Below are 23,358 nucleotides of genomic sequence, written 5' to 3' on the forward strand. Positions count from 1 at the left end.
GTCACCAGCTGACTGGCTAAACTTGACACCAAGTAGAGGTGTGTGTAAGTGTGTCTGTGTTGCAGACATGAGAGCTATTTTAGCTCCAGCTTTTAGGGCTTTGCTGAAAAAGGAGTTCAGCCTTCCTGTTGTTGTGTAGCTTAACACTGTCAAACTAGAAAACATTTGATTTTGAACAGACTGCTGTATATTTGAATAAAACAATCCACCAACTCCAGAGGGCATTTACAGAAAAAAAAAACACACTGTAGAATTAACAGGAAGTTTATGGAATCAAGGCCACAATAATGTCAACAGTATATGTGAGCCAGCAGCCATCAAGACAGCTAATAAACAAAGACAGAGAGAGGATGAGGAACAGTCCTTTGCTCACAGCAGCTGCCCTGCTGCCCTAATTACTCTGGTTCTGCTTGATGTGATGAGGGGTATGTCATGAATATATTTCTCCCCTATTGGCTGATTGCGATCAGTTGGCTAATTGAGACAGAACAGAGATGACAGAACAGGACACTATTGCTCATGTGCTTTGCTGCACTAATGTAATTTATTTGCTGGCAGAGGAAGAAACCATACTTCAGGCTGCTAATGTTATGGGTGGGAGAGGGTGACTCAGGGAAGAAGGAAAGCAGCATGACACATAAGTATGACATCAGTTTAGGATTTAGAAATGTTTAGGATCCAAGAAGCTCTAGTTTCTTTAAAAAAAAAGTAAACCCTGATGTATCTCTTAATATTTAGAAATACCCAAACTACTTAACTATGCTAAAACAAAAAGATCATACAATGGTGCATAAGTGTATCTCAGTCCAACATTTCAGAAGGATTTTACTTTACAATTTTGTTTTTGTTTTTGAGTGTGTTGCTCAGTTTGATGATACCATCACTGCCTGCATACTGACAAACTATGTTAGTGATTATGTTGGTGAGCCCCCTACACAAAGGGGATTATCCCCAACACAATAACCAGTGTCTCTAATAGAGACTACTGTAGCAAAGGGGCTTTAAAAAAAAGCTGTAATGTCGATTTGGGCTCCACTGAACCAGCTAAATAAAGATAGAATTAAATATTTATCATGGAGTGACTGTGTGGTGGTTAGTGAGCGTGAGCTATCATTGTTGCAAGCATAGAGTAATGTAATTGCCATTGGTGAATAAAAAAAATCAATAATATTAACTGTGCTGTGTAAGCACTAGCAGTCGATGGGGGAAGATGTGGGGGAATACTATTGTCTGACAGAGGAAATCACAGAGGTATCTCCCGCCATGCATACTGGGTACCTCACTACTTTCATGAATCACTGATGAGGTGAATCCAGTTAAAAGCTTTTGTCCCTTATGGATTTCTCTCATTAAATGTATAGCAATCATAAAGGAGAAGATGCAGACAAAGAGAAGCAGATGAGTTAGAGAAGCCTATACTGTAGTTGAAATTTGATTATTCAAAACTGAAAGATGTCTACAAGGTTTTATACATTTAACCCTCTGAGGTCTGAGGGCATTTTCAGATATCTTCTTGAATTCTCCTTTTAAGGGTTTTTGCATATAACCTTGATCAAAATGTTCAGAACAAACTCAGCTTTCTGTATAGTGACACCCAAAATTGTTCCATAGCAATGCATAAAGAGATGATTTGGCCCTAAAGCGGAAATATTTCTTAAATCTCTTGTGAAAAAAAAGTCTTGGGTTAACAAAAGTAGCGTAATATTTGAATAAAATAGTAAATAAATGTCTAAAATTAAATTTTGTAATATCGCTTTATGAGTAGGAGTGTTGTATTCATGTGTGCTGAGACTGCCATTGATAACAACGGAGATGGGTTGGTTGGATTGACCTGAAAAACCGGTGTAGCAGGTGTTCAGAAAAGCTCTACGACTACCTCGAGGAAGATGTTGAAAAGGAAATTACTGAGCTTCAAAAATCTCACAAATTACAGTGCAGTGGCATGTACAGCATTTCAGCATGGCAGTATTATATGTGTCACCCTTGAGACTTAGTGTTATGGTGACAGGTGAGAGAAGTTAAGTGTCAAAGTCACTACATTTAGTCAACTTGTGTTTACCCACTCTTAAGTCTCTTGTTTTTTAAGTTTCCCTCCTTTTACTTCTTGCCATGTCATGATCAGCAACCAGAGGGAGAGCGTGCGAGTTGTCTGACACTGCGAGGTTGTTTGTAATCCTTTACAATGTCATGTTTTTCTCTCTGAGAGAAAGTCAATGAAATAAGACATGCTGCTTAGGCGCAGCTGCCAGGGATTTTCCAATCTCCAACCCCCTGCTTTCTCTCTCTCTCTTTCCCTTCACACACACACACACACACACACACACACACACACACACACACACACACAAACAGAGCACACACTTAACTTCACGGCAAGCGAGCAATGCCTTTTTCGTTGTTCCAACAGACTTAATGACTTAACAGACTGCTTAATTGGGTGAGCCTTAGTTAAGATATGTGTGTGTGTGTAAGTGTATACAAGCTACAGTGAGGGAGGGTGTGCTCAAACATCTGCAGGACGTGTGTGTGTGTGTGTGTGTGTGTGTGTGTGTGTGTGTGTGTGTGTGTGTGTGTGTGTGTGTGTGTCAAAGTGATATCAAATTGCTATGCCGCTGCTATCCAGCCTCTTTCTCTCCCTGTCTCTCAACCCGTGTGTTGTGGAGCATCCAACCAGACTAATGTTCAGAGACTAGGTCAGCTAAACTGCAGAAACATGCGCAGGCTGCATGCTTTGGCCTTAGGAGGTCGGAGCAAGCTTATAGGCTAATTGAAATTTAGCCCCATTACACACGGACACAGACATACACACACACACACACACACACACACACACACACACACACACACACACACACACACTGACACTGATTACAGCACATGAGGGAAGTGAATCCTTATTATGGTAAATCAATGAAATCATCATATGGAATCTCCTGGTCCTGGAGCAGAGGACAGTTTTGATTAAATTAGTCTGTGCACCTGGTAATGAGATTGCTGTTGTTTTTATAGAATGTACCACTGTTCTGATATCAGATTAGCAGCAAAGAAAGTGTGCATTTGATGTTTTCATCACTTTTAAGGACCATCCTGCTAGTTTGACCTACTTTGCCTGCTGTTACAGTACCACCAACCAATATCCAAAGCTTAACATAACTTTGGAGTTTGATTTCATGCGTTGCTACTTGATTTCCATTTATTTCTCTACAGTTTGAAAAGCAACCTTTTTTATGCACTAAGCAACCAAATTTATATATTTTCCTACAATGTCCTGTCTGCTTATTGTTTATTTTTCTGGCTTTGAGTTTACAACATGAAATTAATGCTTTTTGACACCCAAATGTGCCACCATGCGGCCGTAAATATTACCTTAGCATTTTGCTCATGATACCACTGTGCCTAAATACAGCCCTACAGAGCTTTTAGCATGGCTGTACACTCTTACTTTTGTTTCCTTACAATAACCCGATTAACAAAATTGTTGCTGATTCATTTTCTGTTAATTGACCAATCTCCACAGGTTGATTTTCATATGACAGAACTGAAGCATGTGGCTGCATGGAAGGTAGAAAATATGAAGTTAAAAAACTTCTGAAAGGCTGTGCTTCTGACTATGATTGGCAATTATGTTGAGTAGGTGAAATGTGTAGCTAAAACATGTGCTATGTGCACATCTGAAGAGCTTATGGGAAAAATAAGTTAATGTTAATATAACAGATGATGGTTGGAGTGATGCTTGGAGGAGTGCAAAAACGCTGAGTGTTTGTAACCGAGTGAGAGCCATGCAACTGAAGCTCCTACACAGGGCCCATATATCTCCCTCTCAACGCCATAAATTCAACTCTAATTCATCTCCACTGTGCCCCAAGTGTAAAATAGAAACTGGTAGTCTTACACATTGTTTGTGGTATTGTCGAAAAGTGCAGCGGTTCTGGCAGGTCATTGGGCAGGAAATCAATAAGATGCCATCTACTAATAGAAATAATAATCCTTTATGTTTGTTACTTGACATATCTGATTTGTCCATTACTGATAAATTTAGAAGAAAACTTCATCAAACACTTGCTTTCTGTGCCAGGAAGTGTATTCTCTTAAATTGGGTCCATCCAAGGTTCAATGGCAAAGGGCCTTGAATATGTTGCTCTGGACTATCTCACATGTAAGCTACACAGCAAAGATGATGTGTTTCGTAAAACATGGGAACCCTTTTTGTCATATGTTGGTTTAAATATTTCTACTATTCTTGCAAGAGGGTTGTATCATAGCTGAGCACGCTCTGCCTCGTAAATGACATCCCAGCATTTAATTAACATGTTTTTGTCTCTGTGTACCTTTCTTTGACTATATGAACGTATAATGCACGGCAATGTATACTTGGTTTATTTTACTTTTATTTTACTTGATTATTTTATTCATATAGGATGACTCCTGAATCTCGCCTGTATAAATTCAAATTTAAATGTATGTGTGAGTCAAATGTATGTTTATGTTTATGTTGTATGTAGGTTATGTTTGTTTCTGTCATATATATACTTGTTTTACCTTTGAAAATGTAATAAACATATAAAAAAAAACATGCACAATCATTAGTGTAAAATCATGAATAAATGTGATCCGTTGTTCATTAGCTCCTGATGCACTAGAAGCTCCTGATGTGTTAATAAGAACATCTTTTAATAAGTAAATCTGGCTCACTTACAGCGCTGTAATACTGTTGATCACACACTCAAGTTCATCTCAAAGCACCCAGCCTCTCCATCCAAACAAATCTATTCGCCTGCATTCATTCGTGAGATTTGTTCGTTTACCTTTTGAGCTAATGATGTCTGCTCAGATTTGGATCAAACATCCTTTTATCTCTGTGCTCCACACTCATGCTGTACAACCCACAGGCACACTGGCACAGCCCTCACCTTACCGGCAGTGGCAATGTACCATGATGGGAACCAAAACGTGCCAGCAAGACAAGTGCGGGGGCCTTGGTGAGGAAGGGAAGAGGGATACAGAGAAATTGGGAGCAAACACCAGCAAAGTGAGTGCATAAGAAAGAAGGAAAAGGAGTTTGAATTTGTAGGAGTGCAGATGGGTGGGATAGGTGTTGCAGGGCAGAGAGGGGAAATTAATAAAGATGGAGGCTCGTTTGATGTTTGATGCACAGTAGAGGTGACACAACTCCATCCAGTCTCCTCCCGTTCTTGGCTCAGCATCTATAAGTATCGCCATCCAAACCCTGATTCATGATGGCACATGTAGAGGGATTAGGATTAAAGCCCCACTCACGTTACCAACCACAGTAGCCAAGGAGGGATGCCAGGGAGGAGGAGATGGAGGTGTATGTGTTTGTATGTGTGTGGGTCAAGTGTTTGACTTGAAACTTCAGTTCAAAAAATATTGCTAGGGCTTTTGTCTTCTTTGATTTACTATAAATTGTGGTGAAAAATAGCTCCCTAAAGTGAGAAATCAAAGTTATGCCTTCCTGTTGAGGTTAAAGCCACATGGATTGATTCTCATCTTGAAAATATACTGTATATTTACTAGAGAATATCGACTCTTCTTCCTCATTTTCCCCTCTTTCCCTGCTCTTTAACATTATCTATCAAATACCTAGTAAAACCTACTGGCAAGCTCACCTGCACTCTGATATTTCCCCACTCGTATAAAACTGCACAAAATGTCAATAGAGAAGCAGAGAGAGGGGAGTATTAGGAAATGATGCGTCTGTCCACCATCATTCATCTGTAACTGCACCATGTACCAGAGTAGCAGTTTAATACATATCGACCTGAATGAGATAGCTCATCCACTACTGCTGATTCATTTATAGGTTGAGTTTGATTTTCCATTGCTCTGTCAGTTAGAGCATAAACTACTCTCCGTTTCTTTTTTTATGCCACTCCAGTCTCTCTCACTGTTGCTGGATTTCATGCATTACCACTCTGACTCTCTCTGTCCTTCACCCTGCTTTACTTACCCGTCTTTCTCATGCTCTTTCTGTTTTCTCTTCGCCCTCAACCCTACGTCAAACTCTCTCGTGCTCTTTGTTTTTTGTGCGAGTGCCCCGAGTGGAGCTCAGTGTGTTTTTATCTCCAGACAGACATTCAGATATTGAGCCGGTGGTTTGGGCCTCTGTAGTCATGAGTCACACTACCCCCTCTCCTACTCCTTATCTCCCTCACTTTTTTTCTCCCTTTTTCCTGATAAGGGTATGCCTTGCACTTTCTCTTTCACTTTCATGCTGCATAATAGAGAGCCATTAGCTGTTACACAGAGACAGACAGTGTGTGCTCATTAAACGTGTACACGTTAGAGCTGTATTGAGTGTGTGCAGCATGCTACAGCAATATATACTCTGCATCTCCTGCTCTGTGGTGTCTTGTCGAAAACAGCAGATTGTGCTGCAGGAGAGTCAAGCTGTGTGTTTGAGATCTGTGGGAGCCAGCAGATCTGTGGCTGCCCTTGCTGCCAGTTGAGAAATAATGCCACTTGCGTAACAAAAGCAGTCCGGTGTCCATGTAGTGCCAGCCCTGGACACTGGTATCCCTGGTATTCATGTGCCCTAAATAAGGTACTTGTAAGTAGGGTATTCTATAGATACTTACTGTATAGAAAGTAAAATATATCTGCATAGTACAATATGTAGTGTATAGAAGAGGAAGATTAGGACACAAGCCAGGATCATACTGAGTCAAGATCAAATGAAACAAAATGGCAAACAGCAGCGTGGAGGGCATTTTAGCAGAGCCGTGTACAGCCCCAGTAATGAAATGATTAATTGACATCTGTCCAGTATCTCCATACACGCGGAACAATGCCAGTGAACAGATTAACATTGTTATGGACAATTCTGCCCTACATCTAAAGGGCACTAACTAAGATCTAGACTGTGTGACATTGAGTAACTGAGTAATTATTCTCATCTTCATAATCTGCTTCTCAAACAAGAATATTATGATATGATGTTTAGGACTGCAACTCATTTTCATTATCATTTAAAAAAAATGCCAGTTACAATTTCCAAGAGCCATAGTTGACGTTGACTGTGTGAAAAACGGTCCAAAACCCAAAGATACTAAAAAAAAAAGAAAAGCAACAAATCTTCACATTTGAGAAAATGGAACCAGAGAATATTTCTGCAGTTTTGCTTGAAAAATTACTTAAATGATAAATCGATTATCAATTTTCTGTTGTGTAATTTTTGCACAAATGAAATTCACCAGTCATGATATTTGAGCTGTGTAATAAAAACTTACTGTTTCCCATTTTTAGGGCTGAATGCAACTTCAGCCATTGTTATAAAGGCAGAGTGGGTCAAATGATTAGTATTGCAATATATCAGATATGTTTCTCTCTCTCTCTCTCTCTCTCTCTCTCTCTCTCTCTCTCTCTCTCTCTCTCTCTTATCTTTTTCTCCACTGACACATTCACGCACCCTCATCCTCATGACCCACTAAAACAATCAGGCATGTAAAGCAGAAGTGTGCGAGTTCATGTAAAAAAAAAATATATGTGTGTGTGTGTGTGTGTGTGTGTGTGTGTGTGTGTGTGTGTGTGTGTGTGTGTGTGTGTGTGTACCATCACAAGGTCAAGAGAGGAGACACACAGGCTGCATGAGTCCTTGAACAGGATGTCATAGATAAGTAAAAATACCATGAAAGAGCCAGAAACAGAATTGTGTTGGTAGGGTGCTTCCACTCTACATGGTAACACTAAGAAGAGCGTTGACTTCTACCTGTGGGGGAGGGCAACTAGTAACCTAATAAATCACACAAGACAGCAGAATCCCATGGTGGCGCCATTATTTTTAGTCTCCACTTGCTGCTAAAAGTATTACCAAAGCTATTCTGTCCAATCAAAGACTCAAGAAAAGAAAAAAGGGTTTCAATTATGAATTTTTACATATGAAGAAGCTGCAAAGTGCACTCAGATATTCAAATGTGTTTCAAATTAGTATGCAAATGATTTCCAGAACAGATCATCAGTGTGTGTCTGCGTTAGCGCAGGTATGTGAGTCCGCATTCATGCGTGCACATGCATGTCTGTGCATATGAATGTCTGTGCATACATCTCACCTTTTAATCCCACAGTACGTCAACAAACCATTTAAGATGAATTAAAGATCAATTCAATTACTGTGACAAGGTGTGTTGGCTCGATTATATTTATGGTAATAATCTCCATCAGCGTATTGTCTCAAGTGGACCAAAAGTCACAGCCCACTGATTTGGTCGCTACTCATCTCTAAACCCTGGCCAGGATTTTATCTGGTCAGTTGTGATGTGAACAGATATAATTAACCTTTCAATGCCCGTGGTGAAGCTCCCAGAGGCTGCCCAGCACTCTAATTGGTCCCTTACACCTGCTGTGAACAAAGGGGAAGCCCTGTGTGTGTGTGTGTGTGTGTGTGTGTGTGTGTGTGTGTGTGTGTGTGTGTGTGTGTGTGTGTGTGTGTGTGTGTGTGTGTGTGTCCGTCCGTCCGTGTGTCCCATTGCATGTGTTCAGCTGCACTATAACAGATGGAGAGGGAAAAGAGGAGAATCCCATTAGAAATTCCATTAAAAATAGATTCATCAAGAACACAGCTGCAGAGATGAGAGGAAAGAGGATGGACATGAGTATTTGGTTTGTTTACCCCTCTACTGTTGTCAATTTATCAGTTTCAGTGAGGGGTTAAATGAAAATGCTTTAACAAATGTAACAATGTATCTTGCTTTGATTGGCCAGCTTTGTTGTTACAGGGTATGTTTTTTGTTTCAAATTAGACAATATGCTTTAACTTCCAATAGTTGTAGTACAGCTAGGATTCAGCATGATTTCAGCAATCTTTCATCATGAACATTAGCGACAAATATCACATTTTGTTCTCAGAATCACAGTGAAGGTTAACAGTTATGCAGCCAGAAAAACATTACAGTAGAAAACATGCTGCCATTCACTCAGATTAAAAAGCCAACAGGTGCTCTGCAGATTTACAAATAAATATTAAACTTCAAATACTGTAAATAATGAATACAATTAAATATGCTAATGTGTCAAATGTATTGCTTTCACTATTTTCAAAATTAAAATGAGCATATATTTAAGGTGCACAGGGGCAAACCGAACAAAACAAAACAAAAAAAGGTTGCAGGCCTTTTGATGTTGGGAGAGAGAGCATAGCCCGCAGGTCTGGTTCCACTGACAGGTGGCTTCTTGTCTTGTTGTTATGTATACCAGGGATGACCGAGACAGATCACAAACTGTATATGATGATGGGAACATCCTAAAACACAGTGAATGCAGACAATGATAGATATCTGTCTTTCACCCGCAGCCAAAACCTGTCCATTCAGTCTTTAGCCACACACAATAAATGAACAATGATATGGTAAATCTTCCGGCACCCATATCCGTTCTCAAGGCACCCACTTTGGGAACCACTGTTCAGCTGCACTGATGCAAGGATACGTCTTTTCTCAAATGTATGTAGAAAACTTCACAGTTCATTCTTTCAGACTCTTTTGACACAATTTTACATTTCCTGAACAGATTGTTTTTTTCAGCTTTACATTCAGAATTCTAACCCAGAATACAGTCTGCTTGACACCTGTCCTAAACTGTGTGACCACAGAGAGCAACGACAATTTAATGAGGTGGCCTTGTGAGGTTTTTTGCTCACTCAAGCTAAACATGGAGGTGACAGGCTCAAGTTTGTTTTTTGGGTGATGTCAAAGCTCTGTTTATGAAAATAGACTGCATGTAGAAGCAGAACACAATAGTAAATTATCACAAAATAACTCCTGAGATGAACAGAGACGTGTAGCAGTGTGAGTGCATTGAAGGGTAGAATTCAAGAATAGAAAACACACAAAACCAAACTTTCATTGCACAGTAAAATCAATTTTCAATATTTCTCTTTAGTCTAGTTGTGTAATGATCTTGTCTGCTGCCAGCAATGCTGCTGTATGTTCTCTCCCGTCCAGATGGTAGATGTATGATTGGTCGATTTTCAGGATGCTGAGTCTCTGGCACACATATTCTGTCACAGTGTCTCTGTATGGTGTGTGAGACAATCCTCACACACCATGGAAATCTGGTTTCCCATAACAATACTTTTACTGGATGGAACAACACGTGTGTTGCACGCATGCACACACACACACACACACACACACACACACACACACACACACACACACACACACACACACAGGCTCCATCCATTGGATAGAGCAAGTGTCCCGCCTCCTGTTCCTTCCTGGTTGTTTGTTACTAAGGGACAAAGCCCTGTTTTATGTGGAGAAAGGTTGAGATTGACAAAGAGGCTTGTTCAGAGCCTGGAGTCTCACTGCCAAGCATGACTTAGTGCTTCTGTTTCTTCCCTAAAAGTCACAGCACTTAGTTAAATTCTAATTTAGACAGAGATGTCATATAAAATGTATCATGTTGTCCTTAAGAGCCATGCTTTATTTACAACCTGTTAAGGTCCAAATCATCTGTGTTTTGATGACTATTGTTGCCATAACAACTGCCCCCCTATTTTTATGAGTCAGCAAAAAGCTCCTTTGTCATTCAGAGACTGGGGTTGTCTGTTTACAATGTCATGGCTAACAATGTTATGGCTAACCTACAATGTTATGGCTTTATGGGATTTGTTTTAGAATATTACCAGAATCATCACAGCTGCAAACGGAAAAATATGGCAACCCATATGCTTGCAAAGCAAACTTGCCCTGTTCTCAGAACTGTTTGCACTCTGATTGCTTATCCTTCAACCCTTTCTGCCAAAATGCACCTGTCTGAAGAACTCACTCACTAGCAATGGAGACTACTAAATGGAAACGTAATTACACACTGTAAACACATTGAATGGCTATTGCTGAAAACATGGCAACCATAAATGGTATCAAAAACAGGGTTTGATTTATTGAACATCTTAAGAATTACAATTTTGAATGAAATATTTTGAGCTGCACATATCCAGCATAATCCCTCCGCCACACCGTGAACACTTCCTCTTTGACAGAAGAGTGTGTTGGAGGTGTGTGTGTGTTTTGTCAATGCAAGGTGTTGGCATAGTGGTGTGTATATACAGTATGTGTTTGAGTTAAGAAGGAGTTATTCTGCCTCAATGGGCCATGTCGTTTAACTTTATTTTTATTTTTCCTCATCTCTCTCTCTCTGTGGCTTTCAGACTCTTCACACTGTCTCAGAATTAAATCAATAAACCAAAGTCAAATCTTATATTTCATTCAAAATATAGGGTCGTTTCAACCATTTATAACTAAGCGCTGGCTGTATCCTATTTGACCTGATATTGACCCCAGGAAGGATGTAGCTGATGGGGGGAAGAAAGGGTTTAATGTGTTCGTACATGGACAGTAGGATCTCTCGTGGGGGTCATTTGGTCTCTCTTCATGCTCTTCTGTAATCCAGACACACACTTTTCATGACCTATATACACACACACACACACACACACACACACACACACACACACACACACACACACACACACACACACACACACACACAGCTCTTTAGCTTGATATCTCTCTGTCAGTCTTTTTGTGATTTTGCACTATTTCTGTTTTGATATTTAAAAAAAAAAATAATAAGCTCTCCCTGCCATGTCTTTCTTTCATTCTCTGAACTGTCTGTTTTCTTTTCTGTAGTCTTTACTCAGTGTGAGGGCTTCCCCTCCTCTAATCCACCTCTGTATATTTATAGCTCCTAAGCCCCAGTCCAGCAGGAGCCATCAGAGGCAGCTTGTAAACCAAGCAAAGGTCTGTCTCTTTAATCTGGCCAGTTGATTAGCTAATACACCTCTGTCAGGTCATCCACGCTGTACGCTGCAGGTGATCCATAGGATTGATGACACTTTAAGTAACTCTTTTTTTCCTCCTCTATTTCTCTCTTTCTCCAATCTCTAACTCAATTGGTTTAGCAATTTTTCACTCTGCTGAAATGTACTTGATGGATGATTTCCATCATATTTGGATATGAATGATTTCAGTCATACATGCAATTTCCTAAATGCTGTAATTTCATGCATTACATTTTTCATGTCTTGTGCTCTGCATAATATCTGAACTACGGTGAAGAATTTGCCATTCAGCAACACACATAGACATTAAACTAGGACTGTCAAACGATTATTTTTAATCGCGATTAATCGCTGAATTTCTATAGTTAATTGCGATTAATCGCATGTTTTATCACATGATTAAAATTCTATTATTTTGCATTTCAGAACTGTTTTTAAGTACATATTAACAATGGAAAGCAATTCTTACCAGTGTATCTTGATTGGGAATCAAATGAATGCAAAGAAAGTTACTTTATGAACTTGATTTTAAGATTTGTATTTGTTTATTATTTATTTATTTACTGTAAACAAAAGAAAAATGTGTGAATCTAGTCACACATTTGAATCTAGAGTCAATATAGTGTGCAGTAACTCCTAAATAATTTTGATTACTCACTGACGTCCAGTGATCACCTTGCATCACTTTGCAGCAGTTCCACTGTGGCTGCTTTCTCCGTGTCGTACAGGCGTGAAACTACTGTCCCCCCTCAACAGCAACGTATAAGACGGGTCAGAACATGCCAACCATAGTACGTCTTTAAGACCCGAGTCTTCTACGATGCTGACAGGTCTGCAGTTAGTTGCCACCCATTTTGCAAGAGCGGTAGTCATTGTTTTGGATTTGGTTTCATCCGCGGGTCGGCAAGTAGCACTCTCCAAAATAGTGCTTTGCCTGAGCCCGCTAACATCACCCTGAGTCACGTTAACTGTACTACTATGCTTAGCTCGTAGGTGGTAGCTCAAGCTTGACGTGCTTTGGTGATATTTTAATTCAGCTTTACACAATGTGCATATAGCTTTCGACCCGTCTGGGAGTTTTGGAAAATAAAAAGCGCCATTCCGAATTTCGTTGCTGCTATCTTTTTCCATAATGCCTGCAGCCTGCAGCAGTAGGATATGTTGTTACGAGGAAGAATGGCAAAGTACAGCAAAGGGTCAAAATAGTAGCCTCTTAGGCACGACACGAAGCTGAGTGAAGTGAAAATAAATTAATAAATGGCGGCATGCGATTAATGCGATTAAAAAAAATGTACACGTTATGCTCGGCCCTACATTAAACACATATACACATTTTATATTAATTCTACTTACTTCTTCTATTCTATTTAAATACAGCCTCACAGAGCTACTAGTATGTCTGTAGACTCTTGTTTAATTATCAAGGTTAATCACTGCCCCACCTTCATTCAACTCTGCCTCCATCTTATCCCTCTACCTTTCTCCCTGCCTGTCTCTGAATCACTACCTCCTGTACCTCCTGGCATATAATTTAGTTCTGCATGCCACTTCATTATGATTAGGTCCGGACTTCCATTAGTGAAGCCAGTCGCAGACTGAAGCCAGGTTGTTTAATAAGTATGACTCGTTGGACTTGGGAGAAATGGCTTTCCTGAAGGCATAATCTGCAGCAGCTGAACTGGCACGATGGCAGCGCACCACCTGGCCGTGTGCATTCATGTTTTGAAATTAAAACCAGTTGGCAAAGTGCTGTTTGCTCTCTGCATCCAGCAAGTAGATAGATGCGCCAGCAGTGTGGTATCAGCGCTACCTTTCTGTCTCTGAAAAACAGGAATTGTTGTCATAATGTTGTGACAGGCCTTTTCCTGCAGCCTCTTGTTTCTTTGATGTGTTGGTTTTTTGCAAACACTGGTTGTAGTTTTTCAAAACCCCCCATTGTGGCGCAGCTTAACCTGGGCGCTGAACCTTCCATCAAGTCAATTCGGCTTTATTGTTTGGCTTCTTTGCACCGCTGAGTGAAAAGAAAATAGACATCAATCACTCTGCTTGTCAGTGGATTATTGCCAAAGTGTGCAGGAGTATGCAAACACATGGTGAGACAGCTGGTATCATGACATTTCCTTAGATTCAATTTCCTTAACGTAATTTTCTTTTATTCCTTGAGTATGTATTTATAATCATATCCTCGCGTGTGTGTGTGTGTGTGTGTGTGTGTGTGTGTGTGTGTGTGTGGTATACGGAGGGAAATGCAAGTCTGTAAATGTTCCAGTGAAGGAGTGAGTCAGCTTGAAAGCCAGACCGCTCAGATCAACACAGGGCTGCTGCAGAAGATATTTTATAGATGAGGTTTCTGTGCATTGCTCAAAATGTGAGAGTGCTCCCTCTGCGTTGATCAGAAGGATTTACCCAGCGCTATTTTAGTCTTTTTACTTCTTCTGTGTATTGATCGTTGTGGTTGATGAGAGTGCAGAAGGGGGGAAATGATTCAAAGCATGGGTGCACACTCCAGTGTTCATTATTGATGGCAGTAAGGTCAGTAAATGACTTAGAAATAAGATGGAGATTAACGTAGGGGGGAGGGTGTGGATATTTTAGAGCAGGAAAAATGAACTGAGGAGCCTGAATGCCTGTTTTCTATTTGCCCTTCATTGAGTCCCTGTGGCTGAGGTGATGGACAAGCACTTAAGCAGGCAGGTGGTCCTGCGAGAATGACATGGCCTTGCAGAGGAAGGTAATAGCAGCGTGTCACGATGCATTAGGGTGAGCAGATAGATAGGCTCAGAGATGTCTCGGATTTGTGACCCAGCTACATATTGACCAGATAATGAAACTAGGACAGAAGAAGACATGAAGTAATGAAGAAATTAAGTAATTTAAGCAGCCGGCTGACAGGTGTGAATAGCACACTGGAGCAAGGGGAGATTGGTTGGGTGTAATAATCTGCTTTTGTTGGGATGAAAGAGAAACACCAGGGGTGTATGTGGTGATGGATTTATTGTTAAATGAAGATTGACATCTTACTTATTCTGACTCTCTGGACAGAAAGGCTGTGACCCGAGACCTGAGTGCTGTCACATGAAGAGCAAATTTAGTCGAGTTCACACACACGACTGTGCTGTGGTCACATCAGTGTCACACCATCAACACACATTCTTATGTATGAAAACAAACACCGAACTTAAGCTCTACTGACCTTTTCTGATTTCAGCCCTGCCTGTGAACACGTTATGGGGCGTTAACTTGCCCCAGAGGTTTTAACCAGGGAGCAGGGTGACTGACGGAGGATGTTAGCGCAGAGCCGGGGAATCATGGCGGTGACAGCCTGTCATTGTACTTCAACGACTGATGGTATCATGCTGTCATTGTGTCAGTATTGGGAGCAGACCCACAACACATGCTGAACAGATAATAGAAGCTTTATCTCTGGATATTCACTCACATTCGCATGTGAATATGAACAAGGGCCGCTTCAAAGGTGAGCAGAACGTTATTAGGATTCTTTGGAAAAGGCTGGTGGTGTTCAGATGAAGTAAGATTGGTGTTATGAAACAAGAAAGCATTTCCTTTGATAAAAAAATCTGTAAGGAAAAGTTTGAGCATATTATACTTCACTGCTGGGAGTGTAATAATGTTTTCATTATGGAATTTCACTTGGTGGCCCGGTGCATTGTCATTGTGAAGTAGTGTGTCAGTGAAATCTTTTCTTATGTGTCCAACAAGCTATTAAACACAAGACCCCAGTAATGGCTGTGACAGTGACTAAAGGGACACTTTTCTGTGTGTATGTGTGTTACATGCACCCTATAACTGGTGTGTTTCTGTGTGAACGGTAATTGGTTGATTCAGCCATTCTGAATCTGCTCCGATTTCCATTTTCTGCAATAAGCATAAAGTGTCCCATCTGCTTAATGCACCAATTTACCATCCTGTCTCATTGAGGGTGTCCCTGACTAAAACAAGTCATAACCAGCAAACCAGATCACTAATTTGTCCCATAAACAAATCTGTGAAATTGTATGTTCTGACAATTCAATTAAAATGACTTCATTGGACCTTTAGGATTAAACACTTCTGTATAAGCTACTTGTAGTGATGCATACAATCTGTGTGATGGTCTTACAAACAGAGACTTGTATATCACATTTTCACATTTCAATAATTATTCACTCGTCAAGAACAAAATTTGTAAGATTGTCGTGGTTTAAATAAACGTATCTGTATTAGGAATTTTACTCAAGAATTTATTTGAATTATTGATTGATTGATTTTTGGTTGATTTAAATTGTTTTTTATTGCCAACAATGCCTAATCTACTGTAATCATTTATCAAGTAAGACCAGCAACAAACCTCAGTATTGGTTCAGAAAATCTCAAATGTTTATTCATCATTTTCACGCTTTAATGTTATGATAAAGAGTTATGTCTTGTGTCCCACGTGTGTGCTATTGCAGTAATGATTGAAATGTTTTTAATAATAATAATACCATACACCAGAGATCTTCAACAGGGGGTCCGGGACCCCAAACGGCTCCACAGAGTCACTGCAGGGGGGTCTCCAAATTATTGTCAATTTTTCAGTCTTTTCATAAATTAAAATGTCTTAACATAATTCTAATATATTATTAGCAAATATAAATCCCAGCTGCTTACTGGCCTATAGGTAAGGTAGTCACTAAGGCCATCCACAGATACAGTTCATCCTAAGGATTCACTGTGCCACATGTATGTTTAACATTAAAACATGATTTATAAAATCATGCCAACAATTAGTAGGTTAATTTAATAGCTTAGTATTCTATGCAAAAAAAGATATGTATAAAGGCTTTAGGCTGCCCTACATGTTATTGTAGGCCCAGTTTAATATGCAACATAATTTTATACAATATATGTAGTAGGGGGTCCCTGCTCCTTCTCTCTTTCAGTTAAGGGGTCCTTGGCTTAAAAAACATTGAAGACTCCTGCCATACACTGCAAGGATCTTTTTATCTACAAGCAAATATTTGAGTAGCAGCTCTGGTCAGGGATGTGCTGTTGTAATGATACATCTTCTGATGCTAGGGGATGTCTCATTACAACAGCACATCCCTGACCAGAGCTGCTACTCAAATATTTGCTTGTAGATAAATAAATCCCTTAGCAGCTTTTGTTTATCAAAGAGATTCAGAGGCTCATCACAGCACTTTGTTTTCACCAGAAATTCTGATATTTCACACATTTCAATATGTTAAAACGCTGTTGTACTTGATTGTGTTTAAAAATGTTAGTTACAGAAGTCAAGAGTTTCCTCAGATTTCCATAATATTACCAGGCAGTCAGGATTCAACTCAGATTCTCAGAAGGAACACAGACTGCAGATCTGCCTAATCACCAGATGCTTGCTCTCTAATACATAATGCATCAGACTGTTATTACAAGTCTGCGGGGAAAACACAACAGTCATTTACATTAATATTTCATCAAGCCACTGTGACATCAAAGTCCTAATGGAGGAGACCCTGCGTGTGTTATCATTAATGAAGTGGACCCTGGTGGCCTGTGCTTGGCCTCTATTGGGGTGTCAGGTGAAGAGGTGATATAATGTGTTAAGTTACTTTAAATTCAAAGAACAGACGGGCATTAACAAACAGGCTCATGAATAAAGGTTTTAATAGAAAAGCTCTTTGAATCACACAAGGCAAAGGCTTTTCACAAAGAGACTGAAAGCATAAAAGTGAGCTCGTCGTTTGAAAGGAGTTTGCTGTTTGTATTCGATCCCTGCTTTGCACTTTCTTATTCTATGTTTTTGTCTCCATCTCCATGAAATAAAAGTAAAGGTATAAAAACAGATAGCAGAATCTATCCTTTATACACAATGTCATTGTTTTTTTTCACTAAACACTTTGGCAAATATCCCTATGTTCCCTTATTATTAAAGAGTCTTGAAAAAGACACGTTCTGAAACAGGATACATAAAAAATAAACCTTTCTCTCTAAAAAGATGTAACAATTTTATGCTAAGCTAACATGTTCTGGCTGTAGCTTCAGATCGAACACAGACATGAGAGTGGTATCCATTTTCTTCTCTAACTCTCGACAATAAAGCGAATAAGCATATTTCCCAAAATGTTGAACTATTCCTATAAAGAATGTTGTTGTGTGAGTAAGAATGTTCTATGAGCAACTCATTCTGCAGTAACCAACAGTAAACGGCACTAACTGACTTATATTTGATAAGAAGTGAAAGGCTACTATTTGCCTTTGCATTGTGACATTTTCCACATCTCTGACATGAGCTCACTGTTTCCTCAGATGACAGTGCGTCAGCATCCAGCAGTATGGAGGTTACCGACCGCATCGCCTCCCTGGAGCAGAGGGTCCAGATGCAGGAGGACGAGATTCAGCTGCTTAAGTCTGCTCTGGCCGACGTTGTGCGCAGGCTCAACCTGTCCGAGGAGCAGCAGGCCATAGGCTCACGCAGAGGACCCACCAAAGGTAACATACATACATAAGCATACTTTTTTGTGGGTTTTTGAGTTACTTCTTCTGGGGTGTCGAGCAACAGGGTCTGCAGTTCTTCTGGCTTACACAAATGTTTTTGGAGATTTTTCTCCTTTTCCACTTCGTTCTCTCTCTTTCCTGATGATGTCTCCTTTCCTTTAAATCCTGCTTATTTCCTTCCTCTTCCTGTCACTTCTGTCCCCTCTCTTCCTGGACTTTGTTGTGTCATTAAATGTGTTGTGCGTCATGTGTATAGGCCCTGCTTTGATGAGAAAGTCTCCCTCAGCAGACAGCAATGTGGGGAAGCCAGGTATGCTGACTGTGAAGTCCGTCTGCACTAACCAGGCTTGGTGTTGTGTTTAAAAAAAGCACATTTCAGTCACTGCTTGCTAGTAATATAATGTAAATCTAGTGTAGTATTTCACTCGGACACACAGTTACTTTCAGTATTGTACTGCCTGAGGTCAATGCACTGTGACCTGAGTCTGAAGACACAGATAGAAACAGATTTTTTGTTAACCAGGGGGAATGTGTGTCTGCAGTATATACATATAGTCCAAGAAATGTCACAACTTAGTGTGAGTAAGCTGCTAAGCTGCATGTTTTGTGTTCACCTCTGTGTATGCAACCTTTATGTTAAAGGGAAATTCCCGCTACATCACACATATTTTCCCTATTCAATTAGAAAGAGCTGTTGTTGATGTATTTTGTTTTATCCCCTAATCACATGGACAAAATAACAGGAACACTTGGTAATGTAACACAATCCGCCACAAATTACATCCTCAGCCCCATAAGATACGGTAAAGGAATAGTTTGACATTTTAGGAAATGCTTATTTGCTTTCTTGCCGAGAGTTAGTCAAGAACATCGACATCACACTTGTGTCTAAATATAAAGTTACAGCCAGCAACCGGTTAGCTTAGCTTAGCATAATAACTGAAAACATGGGGAAACAGCTAGCCTGACTGTTCAATGTTAACACAATCCTCCTACCAGCACATGTAAAGATAATTAATTAACACACTATATCTTGTTTGTTTAATTCATACAAAGTTTAAAAAGGACAAATTGAGATTCTAGCCAGGCTAGCTGTTTCCACTTGTTTCCAGTCTTTGTGCTAAGCTAAGCTAACCAGCTGTTGGCTGTAGCTTTGAATTGAACAGACAAACATGAATCAAAATGGTATCAATCTTTTAATTCAACCCTCAGCAAGAAATTAAATAAGCATATTTCCCAAAATGTCAAACTATTCCTTTAAGTAAGAGTTGAAACAACACACCTCACAAGTAAAAGGCACAACTCTTAATTTACTAAACTCAAAATGAATGCTATTCATTTCTCCTGTGGACCCCAGGAAGAGTAGCTGATGTTTTGCATCAGCTAATGGGGATCTTAATAAAATCAAATCAAATCCGCCTCATATCACTCAGCTGAATGCAGCATGTTCTCATCTGTTTTCTGAGCAATTTAAGAAGCAAATGTAAAGAAAAAAATACAGCACATCATAATGGAAATAAGATTACGGAATGGAAATATAGATTGATCAATGATACGCTTTTCCGTTTTTGTGGTATTTTTCTTGTGTAACAATACTGTGTCAATTTCCAGCTGAGGTGTTGATACAATGCCTTTTTATGTCCTCAAATGTGCATGTGAGTGATGAAACAGAAACAGATTAGGATTCTGCGCTGCTGCCAGTTTCAGTCTCCGGAGTGACTGCGGACGGATGGAGTTTCAGTTTGATTTGGACTGCTTTCCGTTATTGTTCTCCATGTTTAGCTGCAGGGAGTCAGCAGCCTGCTCCCCTCTACTGAAGCACAATGATCTATTTCAGAAAGCTTAGCACACGCACGCAGACTGCATATGGACAGTCACATACAGAAACACACACATTCATCTTTTTTAACATGCTAACAAAATTACAACCTCAATGTGCCCCTGCTGAATATTAACTACATGAAAGATAATGTAAGCAATATGTGTGTGTCACTGTGTCCCTGAATGCATGTGTGTGTGTCTGCCAGTGGGATGAAACGGGGTCTATTAAATATTTATCACTGCAGATAAAGCTGCAGCTTGGATTTGTTATTCTGGGCTTGCCTGATGTGCGTCGTGCGTGCATGCGTACATATATCATCTTTATATAAAAGTGATCGAAACAGACCAATATCATCAAAAAAACATATTAAGTTAAGATAATTTGTATTTGCATCACATTTAGGATTTCTCTGGTGTGGGAATCTCATGTGCTGCCTCTACTTTTACCCTTATAATATATTACACTGTGTAATTATTTGTCTCTTTGAACTCTCAATTATGTGTGTGGTGTTTAAGGCTGCAACAATAACTAGTACACTACAGATCAAGTAAAATTAAGTGTTGCAGTTAAATTTGAGTTTTTAATACCATCATTATTGCATTAACCAACAAAAAACCGAGACTACATGGGGACAGGATACTGTGCTACCTCAGTAATTACACATTTGTATGGAAAAAGCTGGGCTTTTGGTATTCTTAAGAAAGTGTATAATGTTTTTAATTGAAAATATGTTTTTATGTGATTATTGTGGTTTTTAAGGCCAATAGAAAACGTTAAGACTTGCAGTCTAACCATATTTGCTCGTAATACTGACTGAAATAACAACAGGTGAATTGTGAGAACAAAATGTCAAACCCAATAATGCTAGTAATGCTGTAGAAACATGCATATACAGAATGATGTCATTAAACTTGTTACTACAGTGAATGCTGGGAGGCTTTCCACTCCCCTTCTGGAAGACAAGTTTTTTAATTAACAAGATAATGATACACCGGGAAATGCAATATTTCTGGCCAGCCTTCTGTTGACTCTCTCTAATGACACCACATTAATGGACCCTGGTACTAGTCTTGTATCCTGTTTTTTTCTGAATATGTCTGTTGTCTTTTTCTTCCAGCCAGGCCAATGATTGCCACCCTGCCGTTACGACCAACAGTCAACAACGGGACCATCCTACCAAAGAAAGGCAGCCGCACTCTGCCCTCCCCATCTGGATCTGGATCCAGAAAGGACTCCAGCACAACAGCCAGCAAGAGGTGAGGAAATACAAATGATCCCTAGCTACTTAAATTACTGTGTGACCTATACTTTAATGTTTGCAGTTTGTTCTATATTATTCTATTATCATGTATCTATTGCATTATTTCGACTTTTAAGGAGGTTATTCTCATTTGTTTTTGACTCGTTCCAAAGGAGATATACATGAAGGTTTGCGCTCAAGTCTAGTGTTCAGTCTAAGTGTCTTAAGTGTAGTGTTGCTTTACTGAACCTGCGGGTCTTGTTAACACTGTTCTAAACGTGTTAAGTCCAGATACAGCTGCATGTAGGCCATGTTGTGAGGTCTTGCATGTATGGCGTCTTTCTTTCCAGACATTTTATTTGTCTCAAGACATCTTTTTAGTCCTGTCTGTCTGTTTACATGTCAGATCATTCAAGCCTTTAAGTCGTCACCTATCTGGCTTTTTATCAGCCAAAGTGACTGACATTTAACAAGGCTGATAGAACATAGAAACAGTATCTGCTTTTTCGTGCTGTGTGTGTGTGTGTGGGGGGGCACAGGTTATCAATCTTGTCTGTCTGTCACGGAAACAATAGCCTTTGCCCATCTCTGAAAGACATTACCATAATCAGATGAAGCTCAGCAGACAGCAGGGACCAGCTCCAGTCCAAACAGCTGTTAACTCCCCTGTGGCGTTGTTTTCTTGATTTTCAATGTGTGTGGTTTTATTTCTGCTTCAGGGATGCTTTACAATAATGAGATGTTGATAATGCTCGCTGACTCTCACCTTAAAGTTTACCGGAGAGGACAGTTAAGAAATGGCTCTGCAGATTGAAATGTAACCAGTATTATAATAGCAATATTTGGTCTTGTGTATTTCCTTGTTGTTCATGCAGTTTTCTTTTGTTTTTCTGAATGGTTTCAAGCTCTTTCTACTTGATGATGATCATCATGATTTCTTGAGCTTTGAACTTGTACGAAAGGAATATAACTTTTCACTTACGTCTTTCGCACTTCATCAGGTATAACTAGCTTTCTACTTGGGGACAGCGCCGTAGTCAGGATTGTAGAAACACAGAAGTCAATTTCTGCTCTATTACATTTTTTTTAAATATTCTAAATGCCTTAGTGCTGTTCCAAAGCCTTCTCCACAGTAGAACAAATTCAAATGGAGAAATACTGAATATTTCTTGGCCAGATTTAAATATATTGAGTTTAAACAATACTGGAATGAGCCAATAAAATACCCATTCATTAATTCCCTCCAGGTTTTTTAAACCCCAGAATTCCCAGACAAGCACATCCCCTCAGTGTTTATCTTTATGTATTGTGTTGTCTGTCTTTCCCTTCTTTCCTGTCTTGGAGGTCCGCCCTTTTGCATTGTCTCTCTCTAATGTCCCTTCCAACTATGATGTTATATCCTGTTTGTTCTGTCCCCCTACAATGTGATGTCCTGTCAATCTGTCCAGTTTGTCCTCTCTGCCTGTCTCTACCAGAATCCTCTACCTGCCTCTTAGGTGAGAGGATCATCAAGTTACAGTATATCACTGGTCACAATATAACGTCATCGCAGTTCCGATGCTTGCTAACCATTTTTTTTTTCTTCAGTTTTTAAATAGAGCCCGACCGATGTCGGCCTATCACAGACATATTGGTATCTATCGATATTAGCATATATGTTGTCTGATAGAACCTATAATACAGAAAACAATGCTTGGGGTGATTTATAAATGGTGTCATAACATAGTTTGTCCAGAACAGCGTGGTCAGCAATGACTGATACTGAATTTACAGTACTGATGTTTATTTAGCTATTCATTTTATTTTTATTTATTCTTTATTGTCTCAGTGTTCAATTCTAGAATTGAATGACAATGTAATACATTGTAAATATTCTTTAATAAGGTTATTTGTTGAAAAAAAAAAGCAGCCTTCTGAGTAGCTTTGCAGAGTCATATCGGTGCAAAATCGGTGCACAATCAACATGGAAAAGGTCAATTTTCATTCCAGCTCAAACATTTAATATATTGGCCGACATAT

General features: G+C 39.6%; 1 protein-coding gene across 5 annotated transcripts in view; it reads left to right on the plus strand.

Moving 5' to 3' along the window:
- Positions 1–23,358, plus strand: part of eml1 (EMAP like 1) — a 57,084-nt gene that overhangs the window by 17,376 nt on the left and 16,350 nt on the right. For 4 of the 5 annotated variants that reach the window (XM_078276745.1, XM_078276742.1, XM_078276743.1 and 1 more), the window contains exons 2-3: positions 18,089–18,271; positions 21,217–21,355. In XM_078276745.1, coding sequence (XP_078132871.1) covers positions 18,089–18,271; positions 21,217–21,355 — 322 coding nt within the window. Of the gene's footprint in view, positions 1–18,088; positions 18,272–21,216; positions 21,356–23,358 lie in introns of those variants that run through there. The other variant, XM_078276746.1, reaches the window with a different exon arrangement.

The sequence above is a fragment of the Sander vitreus genome, chromosome 20, assembly GCF_031162955.1.
Source record: "Sander vitreus isolate 19-12246 chromosome 20, sanVit1, whole genome shotgun sequence".
In the NCBI taxonomy this organism is placed as follows: Eukaryota; Metazoa; Chordata; class Actinopteri; order Perciformes; family Percidae; genus Sander; species Sander vitreus.